The following is a 12,939-nucleotide window of genomic DNA, read 5'->3' as shown; positions in this document are numbered from 1 at the left end:
TATATATATATATATATATATATATATATATATATATATAATGAAATAAATAGCTTCAGTACTATTAATTGCATTAATTGTTAATAGGTGATTAAAATTAGCATTATAAAACAATAATGAATTTAATATAAAATAATCATTAAAAAGATTTTGGTAAAAATTCCTTTGTCAGTCCTAGTTGTCACCTTAATGTAATAGTGGTTAATGCATATAGCAAAAGCTCCCAAATGTGTTGGGGATATCCTATCTATTGGACAAAATCCAAACTCTTATGTTAAACTAGCCAGCAAACGTGGAAAATCAATTAAGGGTATGGAGTTGAGTGCTTACACCCACACAACGTCTCAACTCCTACTACCCTTTGCTGTCTGCAGCCAGTTGTGGGAAGCCACTTACCCTTAAAAGTTCTTAAAGTAGAAATGAAAGTTTTGCTTTGATTTAGTATATGGATTTAGAATTAACCAAAATATCCTAAACTGGTTGAACCATATGAGGAATGACAAAGTCTCTTAACTGGTTAAACTTCATGAGCTATTATTCATATTACAGCCAAAAATATCTAATAGTGAGGATGCCTAACTGATAATTTAGTGCCTTCTAATCATTAGAAGTTTCTTTTCTAGTGTATTGATTTGATGTTAGGTACTCATAATCAGTTTGTGAATTATAGAATTTGCTTCAATATTTATTAGTATTTGTTTCAGATACATGTAAATTAGTACAGAAAATATAATAATGTATTTCATTAAATTGATAGCCTAGTTGATACCATATTCTTGTTAATTAAAAATATAGAAAAAGTATTACTCTAGGTCAAAAGTTCTTTATATTTTAATTTAAACATGCTACAAATTGTAATAATGGCTACAGATTATGGAAAGCTCTAACAAAGAACACTTTTTGCTGAATATGCACATTATGTACATAATGCCAAGTTTAAACTACTGTAGTAAATGATACACGTCTCAAATATAATACCAAAATAACTAATTAAGTCTTTTTTGATTGAAAAAATAATTTTTATTTCTTCCAAAATTACATTTGAACTTTAATCTCAGTTCTTCATCTAACTTGGAATAACATAAAAATTACCTGTATCTCATTCTACTAATTGTAACCAATAGCACTGAAACACTAATATCTAGATTGTGTGACCACATTCACTAGAACCCAGTTTACTTATCTTCCACTTTTCATGTTCAGATAAAACCAACAGTTTCTCTTGTAGTTAACCATAGCATGGCAACTGTTATGCTTTTATTAGGTTAAGCACCCTCAATTGCTCAATTACAAGAAGAAAAACTCTTGCTTACTCTAAGGCTTTAGGGTGATCAATTGTTCTCTTGTTAAAAAAAACATTACACTGGATCCAGAATTACTATTGGGATAATTATTCAGACTATTATTCTTGTCTTCATTATGTGTATTATTTTCACAACATTTCGACTAGTGAATGCTATGACTGGAGAATTCACTGGTTGAATTGTTGTGAAAATAATGATACACATAGTAAAGATGAGAATAATAGTCCAGATAATTATACCATTAGTAATTCTAACATTTCGCCTCAATCATTCTGCAAAACTATACTAGATCCAGACTTTTATTGAGCCATATCATGAAGTAAGCTATTATTTAGACATTGTTTTCAAACTAATAAATTAAAACTGGTAATGTGAAGAACAGTTCATAACAAATTTGGTTATCACATATAAGAAATTTGCTAATAACCTAGAAATCCAAAAACTAATTTTAAAGCTAGTTGTAATTATAAAGAAAAGTAAAAGGTAATAACTGAGACAAAGATTAGGGTTAAAATAAGTTTACATTTAAACTCATTGATACTAAAAAACTAAATAGTTCAGTGTTTTTATTTAATTCCCTTGTAAATTATAATCTTCCAAATGATAATAAATTGGAAGACATAAAATACTGGTCTAAATAGTTGAGTTCTCACCAAGTTAATTATAAAATACAGCCATAGGAAATATGCTGATTTTTATGTTTTTTCTAAATGTGTAACTTATTCACTTTTACATGTTAACTGTTTATTCAATTTTTGAATTATTCATAAACATTATTTGATGACTACAATGTTATAAAAAATGACTATTTGAATTCTGGTATCTACAAGAATGTAAGATTTTAAACAGTATAAATCCCTATTTGGAAAAACAAAGTCAAGAACTTGGATATAAAGTATTAGAGTGGGATGAAAACTAAAATTTTTGCTAATCAATTTCACCAGGGGTGCAAAAGTTGCATGATAATGTCAGTAATTCACTGTTAAAATATCTTTATCCTATGCATTGGTATTCTGGTTCTGCAAGTGTATTGAAAATGTGTATGTCATTCGATAAAACTGCAGATCATTTTAAAGCATTAGTTGGCACTTGTATGCAACTATTTGCTGAATTCGACCGTTATGTGGCTGAAAATACCCAAAACCCACTATGTGGAGGTGATTGCACATCAGGTTCCACCCCATCTACCCTGGTGTTGGAATGAGGCATAATTTATCTTGATCTTAAATGTGCACAAATAAACCTGTATCAGCTCTCAAGTCCACAAACTGTAGCTTCAGTAACAAGATGTACTTCTTGTTCTATGGCTTGAGTATGACAAGTAAACTGATGAAACTCTAATTTTGGTGCAATCTCTTCCTGATTTACCAACTGCATGAGCTCTTCATCAGAGATATGTTGGGTTAAGGCAGGTTCTAGCATTCCATCATATTACCAGTCAACGATTAAATCAAAGTTGTCAGATACATTGAAATTCATTTTGGGAATTCTGAAATAACTAATGTCTGTGCAACTGTGTCTTGCTGCTCTGGCAGCCATTATTCTTTGAAGGGCCAGCTTGTTTACATGTTCATGGTCATTCACAAACATAGCAACCAACATATTTTCAGGGTAACCATAGTAAACATTTCTCTGAATTACTAGATCAACAACTGCTTTCAAGTCTTCTCAAAGGTATTTTGAACTCCTAATTATCTGTCACAAATTATTTGCACCATCTATATATAAAGAATGAATTTTAATACAAAACCAACTAGGAGTATATACCTTGCAAACAAATACAGCTAGTATGTGAAGGGATTCTGAAGGATATTTGGTTGTAACATACAAGCACAGGACTCTGTTTGCAGTTGTTAGCCATCGTGGATTGCTTAAAGTACCTGGGTGGCATTTTTCCAAATCTGATGAGCAGTTCCCATTTGAAACAGCTTTGCAGATATCCCACAAGCATTGCTTATCAGTGCTTAACTCAGTATTTTTTAAGCACTGTGGTAGATCAGTAGGAATCGGAACAGATTTTGCAATGCTGTTTGATTGTAGCTATTGCTTTGCCAATTTCTCCCATGAATACATTTGGTCCACGTGTCAACCATCGAGATGTTGAAAGAGAGAGTGAAGAGGAAGTTTGTTCATGTACAGCATACATACTCTCCTTTGTAGAGGCCTTCCAAATGGTTTTCCAGGAATCTAAGCACATCACCTTTAGGCCAAGTATTTGTCACTGTACTGTTGCAGCCAACAGCAATAAGAATGTCTGTATTAACATAACTTTCTTCTAGAAATGAGATTATTGAATCAAGTATGTCCTTACTGCTTCCAGACAGTGGATTGATGTGGCCAAGGTATATCAACTGTAGTTCCTGAATAAGAGTAATATGCTTTTCTATATTAGTTTCAAGATAATACTTCATTCCCTGTTTCACCCTTATTCTTTTCTTATCATTTCGACCATCAAAGTACAGCCCCTTTGATGATCAGGGCCGTCTTAAGAATATTTGAGACCCGCGTGCAAAGCAATGTACTGGGGCCCCTACCCCCCAATACATTAAAATTAAGATTTTCAACTGGAAAATTTGTGGCATCCCATTGCAGAAAATAGTTTTATAATTGGTTGAAAGTCTATGTTTTTGAGGATGTCGCTTTCAATGCACCTGAGGGAAAACAGATTCAACCGCTGCTGTCCCATTGTGCTGTGAAGATGATTCTTTGTAAGTTTCAACCTGGAAAATGAGCACTCCCGGGTACAGTTTGTCACCATCATGCACATAAATATTCAGAGTGCGATTTCAACATTGAGAAACACAGATTTCAACTTATCTGAAATGAGTTTGCTGTACATGTCTGGAAGAGTCTTGCATTCTTCATTGTGGATAATTTAGTGCTTGAATTGCTTGCATTCATTGAGTAATTTATTCTAATCAAGATCTTCATGATAAGCATTAGCCAATTTTTCACACCTTTGACTAAGCCCATTACAGTCAATTGTTTTTAACTGACTGAAGAAGGAACACAGATTTCCAATACTTTTGTAAGCTTCTGCACGCTTAGTCAGGTGAGAGTTCAGAGAGTCCAGAATAGGAAGGTATGTTTCCACCTTGAATTTTTCCATTTCGTGGAGAAGTATCTGTTCCGCTGACCCATCATATCTGGTAAGATGCACACTTTGCTTTCTTGCACGTTTGTATCCCTATATTTTGAACCTGGACACCTGCTTTTAGCCTTTACTTCATACTCACTGAATTTGTTTCTGAAGACAGGCTTTCAGAGACTTGAGGAGATCAATGACAACAAGTATGTCCACATCTTTTGACTGCAAAATTTTACTTGTTTTCACTTTTTCCAGAATGTCATTCCAAAGAATTGTCAAAAAGATAGTCTCTAGCTTCTCTATTTTCTTGCTCAATCCTTCTGCCTTGCATCTTGTGTTCCACTCGTGATCAGCGTCAACTGCAAGGGCATCCAATGCATCTTGAATTTTCTCAACCTCCATGAAGAGCAGTGACAGCATCGAAATGTGCTGACCATCTCATGTCAGAGAGACACTTGACCACAATATGATTCTTTTCCAAGGATGACGTCAGAACATTCCAGTGATGTGTGGAAACTGAGAAAAAGGAATACAAACGCTGAACAAAGTCAAAGAAGGAGACGATCTGTGGACCACATTGTGCTGCTTTTACTCCCACCAAGTTCAGACTGTGTCTAGCACAAGGAATATAGATAGCAAATTCATTTAGTTTACAGATCAATGCTTGCAATCCAGTGTAGCGTCCTGACATATTTGGAGGATTGTCATAAGACTGACCACGGCAGTTTGATAATGGAATGTTGTTCTCTTGCAAGAACTCTACAACCGTGTCTGCTAAATTCTTCACCCCGTGAGAAAAGATGGGGATCAATTTGAGGAAATGTTCCATCGGCTCACTTCCACAAATGTACCGGACAGTAAATGTCAGTTGACCAATATGCGAGATGTCTGGAGTGGAAGGGACACTTATTGAATAATACTTTGACTCTGTGATTTCTTCCAGAATTGCACAAAATACCCATTGTCCCATTATTTTAATAAATATTTCACAAATGTATGCTGATGGATATGATGAGTTCCCCTTTCCAGCATTTCCGTACACTTTTAAATGTTCTTCCAAAAAAGGGTAAAACTCACTCAATAGTTCTAGAATGCCAAGAAATTTTCCATTTTTGGAGGAGCCAATAGTTTGATTCTCCCCACGAAATGCCAAACTTCTGGAGGCAAGAAAGCGGATAACAGAAACCACACGCTTTAACACTTTATGCTAGTACTCCTTTTGTGAACGATGCTGACTTAGCAATGCAGAATCCACACAATCACTTCCTTTGTGCCAAATCAAATATTCCAACAGGCACCTGCGATGTTCTTCTCTATTTTTGGGCTCTACAATGACATTGCTGTGTTTCCAATCATTGAATCCTGATGTAGCTAAAGGAGATTCTTTCTTGGACAATAGACAACATGGAAAGCAATACAAACAACTTTTGGATGGTGAATATAGCAGCCATTTGTGTTTTATAAACTCGCCATCCGCAGTTCACATTTGAATAATTTGTTTGTTAAATATCTTGTCTGTGTTTTTTCTTCACCATACACGCGGCGGGAGTTCAAAAAGTCGCAATCATGATTTTGACATTTTGTTGGCCCATTGAGAATCCAGTGGTCTACTGTAGCAGTATATTTTGTGTTCCATAGTCCTGGATCTGTCAGAGTGTGATCATAAATCTCATTCACATTCTCGGTTACTGTTGCAGATTCGTGTATTTCTTCTAGTAGTTCAGTAGGAGAAGGAGCTCGTGTATCTGGAACTGGGGGATCAGATGAAGAAGTGCTTGCAGGAGTGGAAGTAAGTGTTGATGCTGTATCCAGATCAGGAGCAGTAGCTTTTGTAGCAGGGGTGAACCAAGCCGATAACTTTGGAAGTTTGCTAAGTTTTCCTGTGCAGTTCTTTTCCTCTTCTGTGCTCCACTAGCATATGTACGCTTCATTTCTGTTATAATTATAATTTCCAAAAATTAGAAATGTAGATTTTGAAAATGACATGATTTTCATGATGCCCTAATGAATGTATATATTTTATATAATTAATCATTCTATCACACCTAGTGTCCAGTTACTTTTTCATGTAAGTTTTTGGGTAGTAAGGTTATTTGCATGCTTGTTCAATCGACCCAGTTATTTACAACGAATGGGGCTAATGTGATACACAAATGACCCAGATGAGGACAGTAATTTAAAAAACAAATTCCTAGTAACAGCACTGCATTTAGGTGTGGTCATGCATATTCACCTTTACCATGAATTCAAGGAAGGGTGTAACCAGCAATTTTCTTTGGGGTTGCCAGTTCTTCGAAGGATTCTGGTTTGGGGAAAAATGTAAGTGAGGAAACATTTATGTCACTATAAATGCATATAACAGACTGCATCCCTGGTGGAGTTCAGGGGCAAAGCCCTGTTATGGGTCCAGGAAGCTCCTCAAATGTTATGAATTGAAAGCCAAAAATTGACTCATTATATTATTATACTATTATATGACTTACAAATTAATTTTTTAAAAATATTTGTGTACAAAAGTCATAATGACAACTGTATCTTATTTTAAAGCTTATAACTTAAGCTTTCTATAAATATCAATTTCATGCTAATTTGCAAATTAGGTGATTTTTTTGAGAGTGGTGTTTTTTTTTTCGTGAAAATTTGTTTTTGGCTCAAAAAATTTGAATGAAATTCACTCTTCAGGCCTAACATGGTGTGGCATGAACATTTATTCACTTATTTAGTAGTTATATGGTGTAATTTGAGCATATTTTGAACATTTTTGATCAACAAAACTTTAAATGACTCAGTATGCAAACAAGTGGGTAAGCCTAAGCTCCATTTACTGTACAAATATATGTTAGGCTAACTAGCCTAACATTTGAATGCTTTGAACAGACTAGCATATCGGTTTTTTATTTTATTTTCGATTTAACTTCATAATCATTAATATTATTATAAGAAAATGTTTTCTTTTTTGGCTAGACAGTACGGTACCCAAACAAGTAACGACTAAAATTTCAATGATATTTACTGTATTTTTCTGGCTGATGTTGAACCATGCCATGGGGGGGAAATTTCGGGTTGCTGGAAAACGTTGGTATTTTTGCTAATAATTAGGCCATGGAGTAATAACACTGGCTGAGGTGGCACTATTTGTTTATTATATACCAGCTGCATACTCTGAGCTGTTTGAGAGTTCATTCAACCTTTAACAACTCTTGAACATTTGCATTAGGACTGCTTGTGTTGTATTACATGTATATAAAAATGCAGAAACACGTATACAAAAATCCAAAAAGTGCTGCACTGCTGCTGTGCCGGCCAGGTAAGGAGGCCTCCATTTCACATTAACGCCATTACTATTTGATAATATGAACCTTAATTTTTCTTTTTCAAATAGAATCGTGGGACCCTCGGGCAACTGCCCAGTGTGCCCATGCAATAAGATGGTCCTGGCAATGATTTGGCATTATCTTGTGCATCTGTCCTCTGCTTCTTCCTTTCTCATCTCAGCTTATGTCTATCTATTATATGTGAGGTGTCTTTGTGAATGATGTCAAAATTTTGCATTACAGCAGTAGCAATGGCTGCTGCAGAACAGTCTGAAACACCATACTGATCACAAGTCCTAGCCAGTGCAGGAACACTAGTTTTCATCTGATGTGATATAAATGAAGGTTCAATTACTCTACCAGCAGATGAGTTTGAAGTAATTTCTGACCCAAAATTGTTAGGCTTGACATTTGTTTCTGGTTCAGATGAGTTCTGAAATGATTCTGCCATATTTGTGCTTGCTTCATCATCCAGTATCCTCTTCTGACTTTATTTTATGTTCATAATGCTTTCACAGTTTTTTTTGGTTAGTACTACATCTACTCCTCCAATTCCTATTTTTTGTTGTCTTTGCTGGTTGCACAAAAATTCTCTTTCAGGAGTAGGAACTAGACGAGTTACATCATATTTGCAAGATGTTGAAATACATTGGCAAGCAATTATATCAAGCAATTTCATTGTTTCCTTGAGAAAGTTCTGCCATTTAGAATGAAAATGGGTGTTCCAGCTCTCATGATTGATTTAATCAAAGCCTGATATTTGTCATGTCACTTTCATATTTTTGTCAAGCTATTATGAGAAATGATTGGAATTGAAGCTTTTTTTCATAGGTCTTCTACATCGGGCAACTTTCTCAGCAATTTCAGCAACCTTTGGCTCAGAATCTTTTGATGATGGTTTCAATTTTAGTCTTATATGCTGATAGCGTGAAATAACATCTGCAGTGTTTGGTAGAACATTGATTTTCAATGGTCATGCATCAAATTCTGATACCTTTGTAAATGCCAACAGAAATTTTTAAGTCACCTTGTCAAACTCTTGATGAATGCTGTAATAAAGGAAAGGGAAGAGAAATGTAGCACTACAGCAGGGTGACAATCCTTTTTCAAATCACATCTTACTCGCAACTGAGCAGTGACTCAAATACATTGCCTGCACCCATGCATTAGCTACTAGCACTAGGAAGATTGCCAACTAGTATATTTTTGTAGCTAGCTACCCATGAAAAATGGATTACATGTCAGGACATTACTTCCATAAGCATGAAAAAAACAAACTAATGCAATTGTATTAGTAACTATTCAAGACTGGTTGTATGTCAGAACAATTTCTAGGCATAAATATAAGAGACTTCAAGTGTCTTGTAGAACCAGTAAACAAATACAAAACTGAATAATGTTTACATATTTATTATAAATATACATATACAACAATTATACCCATGGAGAATTTGATATGAGGGAAAACATTTTTGCTCCACACTAATATGCATACTCAAAAGTTGTATTTGTTTGTAGAATGTGATTCAGAAGTTCATTTACAGGCATATAGTTCAGAAATGGAAAGTTATAGGAAACTAATTAAGTGTTATGGAATAAGGTGTTGTGAGCCTACCCTGTGACAGTATCATTGAAGTTATTCAAGGTCATCTTCAATGAATTCATTGCTATGTACCTTTATAATGATTGTGTGTGGTATTCCAAGATTCAACAAGACTAAGCACAAAGTTACTAGATAACTGAACAAAGTGCTGTCTAGAAGAATAGGGTTAATAATTTGTTAACTGCGGAATAAAGAAGACATGGTGGGAAGATAAATGGAAATGAACACTATTTACAGAAGAATGGGTTACACTAGCTTACCTAGATTGAATACTGCTTTGTTGTATTTTGAAGAAAAATTATGTTACTAAGGTTAAAGGGTAAAAATTAAATGAAACAAAATATATCTTTATGGAAATAAAAATGCTTAAATTCAGCTAGAAGAAAAATATTAGGCTTATTATAGAAAGTAAAACACAATCAGCAGGTTTTGGGAGAAACAGGAAACAAAAACTAGACTTCTACAACAAGTCAATCTTTAAAGAAAGAAGAAAAACAGAGTTTGAAAATGTCAAAATTGATTTTATAATTTAAATTCTCCCTGTAGCAGGCCAATCACAAAGTGGATCACGTGTACCTGGAAATATCTCTGCTGTGACAATTGTAAAGTAGTCACACATAAACAAAGCAATGTCGGATACAAAACAACTATTCCATGAAATAGTAGATACCCTTCTTGACCAAATACTACTAGAGAAAGTAACGTGAGGGCTGAATTAGCAAATGACCTTGGATTTACAACATTCCAAATCAGAAGAACAAATGAAAATTTGAATATTCTCTAAACATGAAATATATATTCTAGAAGAGTGAGATATGTGTTATCTGTCTACCATTATTTTAAATCACAAAATATATTTCTGAAGCAGGCAGTATCACAAAGCCCATTGTAGGTGATTTTCAAATCATTTGTTGACTCAGCAGTCCTTAGCCTCTAGTCTGTAGACTCCTAGGGGCCCATGATCATTCTGAACAGAGTCTGTAATGATACAGATCAAGCTACCATATCATAGTTCAAAAAATATAATCTTTGATTAAATGATTATAATGTTTTAGACAATTTTGTTTATTTATTAATGTCACTGAATATAGAGATTTGCAAGATTGTTTTGATTCATGAAGGGCTTTATGAGGGAAAAAAATATTGAGGACCATTGAGTTAATTGATAATTTTAGCTGGCTTGTGGTTAGTCAGGCTGCAAAATTTATAGTCACACTAACTGTTTTGTGGAATATTCCAAGTTAATGGCAAATGCTTGTTTAATTGTATATCTAAAAGTTTTTATTTTGTCATCAAAGAAAACACTTTATTAAATGAGAAAATCACAATAAACTAATTTCTGCATGTTAGAATCGTATATTTTCAGCCACATGTGACATTCATTAGCTTTGATTATCTTTATTACGTTAGCCTGGACAGTTCTTTTGTCATTCATTAAAAGAGGTAGGTTTTATTTACACATTTCCAAGTTCTTTAACTACTGATGGTATGTTCATAAAATATGTATTAGAAATGTTGCAAAGGTTTAATTTGTGTAATCTTTAAATGTTTTAGAGAAATATGGCTTTAATGTTTTTTTGTTTTTGTTTTTTGTAATCATAGAACAAACCAATGGAGAGCTGCCTGTGGCACCAGTCAGCACTTTAGAAGAAATTCAAAATTTGACCACAAGACTTGCAGGAGTATGTAACATTCAAACAGAACAGATAATAGTTTTGTTTTGATTTTTCTTTCAGCACTCAAATATTTTACTATTTTTCACTTTGTTCTCCATAAATATACTTGATATAGTCTTCAAACTTAGAGAAAACTTAGGTTAATTTATATTCTAAAAGTCTTGAATATGTTTGAATTTAAAAATGAAAACTATGTTTAAAAGAAACCTCTAAAATAACAATTTAAAGCTGTGCTTTTTCTTTCACATAGTGTTTGCAGTTACAAACATGAACTTTAAAGAGCTAGTATAGAAGAAACTATATACGTCGTATAGACAGTCTCTCCAAGATGTTCAAAGTACAGTGTGTACTGGTTGTTTACAAGTAATTTGAGAACATTCCAAGAACTTGTCCCTGAGATAATGATTTTAAAAATTTTCTCAGTTCAGATAAGTCATGCCCACTTGTAAAGTAAAAGCTATGTTGCTAAGTGACAGTTTTAAGTTGAATGCCATGTTTATAGTCAATAAAAAGAGCCAGTTTCATGCTGTATTTCCTAATGAAGTTAGGAAATGTAATTGATGTTTGCATTTTAGAGAGGAAGTCGAAAAAAGCTTAATCCATTGTTGAAAGCAGCATTCCTAGTACTTGGCTATTTTTTCTCACCTTATACATATTAGTTTGAACAGTGAAATTGCATTTAGGTTTTACTTTTATATTTTAGCTATGTATTATTTGTGTTTTAAAATCCATATTTGAAAGGTTTAATGATTATTTTTGTTTTTCTACTTGATGCATCACCAGTCATGGTTATAAAAAGACCCGAGGGCAAACATTATGTTTTAGGCTAAAGCAGACTCTCTGCCAATCATAACATTATATTGGTTGCAGGGACTCATTGAAGTGTGTCGAATATAATAATAAAAGATAAAGAATTGGAAGAGAAAAAGAAAACATTAAAAATGAAAAACATTTGTGGAAAGTTAAAGACTTGAAATTGCACATAATGACCCAAAAAAGATATTTTAAGATTATTCAATGAAGAGATAAAAGGTATATACATATTTCCATTTCCTAATTTTAAATATTTCATTACACTGTGTATTGTGATAATAGCTAGAGTTAGTGATGTTGTAGAGAAAATGGCAGGTAAAACATAAACATCAACCGTAAAAAACTTTTGATATTCATTTAGGAGGTTCTAAAGATTGTACAAGTGAATTGTGAAAACTGTAAGATATAAAATATTTTTATATTTAGCATGAAAATAACTTTACAGGTGAACTATTCAAAGACTGAGCACAGATAACTACATTAAATAGTGAATTTGTAGTAGAAATAGCAGAAAAAATCAAAATTGAATATTTTATTTTTCTGAAGGAAGGTTCTTGTCAGATTTAAAATAATTTCATCCACCAGTTTCAGTTTTGTAAAGACATTCATTAGAGTTATGTAACATTATTACAATAGACATAGGATAGGGTTAATGAAAAGTGGAAAATTTTTATTTTTGAAAAAGCATGCACCAATCTATGGGTTTAAAAGCTTACAAAAGTTGAATTTTCTTGTTACACAGCTATCAGTGTCTCAAAAATTAACTAAATGCAGTGTAATTGTAAGTATAATTAAATTTTTTCTTTTACTGTAGTGATACTTCACTCAGTTACACTCTTCCAAATGTTGTTCTCATAGCAGTTTTATAGATGTTCAACAGGTTTCACTGTAAGATAAGTGAAAAATGCTCAATGGGAAATTTAATCCCATAAATAACTTGTTAATAAACATAGTTGAATTTATTTATGATGTTAGATACTTAAGCTGGCAAAATATAAAACCTATATATGACAAAAATTTGAAGAAGGTTCAGCAATTTTCTCTTAAATCTTTCAACCCAGGCTCAGTCCCTGGCACCGACCTTCTAACCATTTTGTGCTTGTTATAGTTTTCATGCTATAACTTTTAAGTTAGTAAGCGA

At 33.3% G+C, this 12,939-nt stretch overlaps 1 protein-coding gene across 4 annotated transcripts in view; it reads left to right on the top strand.

Moving 5' to 3' along the window:
- The window catches only part of LOC106465059 (tudor domain-containing protein 7-like), a 113,436-nt gene that overhangs the window by 36,378 nt on the left and 64,119 nt on the right, over positions 1-12,939 (top strand). For all 4 annotated transcript variants that reach the window (XM_013925255.2, XM_013925254.2, XM_022392874.1 and 1 more), the window contains exon 8: positions 10,912-10,991. In XM_013925255.2, the coding sequence (XP_013780709.1) occupies positions 10,912-10,991 (80 nt within the window). The remainder of the gene's footprint in view (positions 1-10,911; positions 10,992-12,939) is intronic.

This window comes from Limulus polyphemus, unplaced genomic scaffold (genome assembly GCF_000517525.1).
Source record: "Limulus polyphemus unplaced genomic scaffold, Limulus_polyphemus-2.1.2 Scaffold1823, whole genome shotgun sequence".
In the NCBI taxonomy this organism is placed as follows: Eukaryota; Metazoa; Arthropoda; class Merostomata; order Xiphosura; family Limulidae; genus Limulus; species Limulus polyphemus.
Note: the sequence above shows the minus strand (reverse complement) of the source record. Positions and strands in the feature narration are given on the sequence as shown.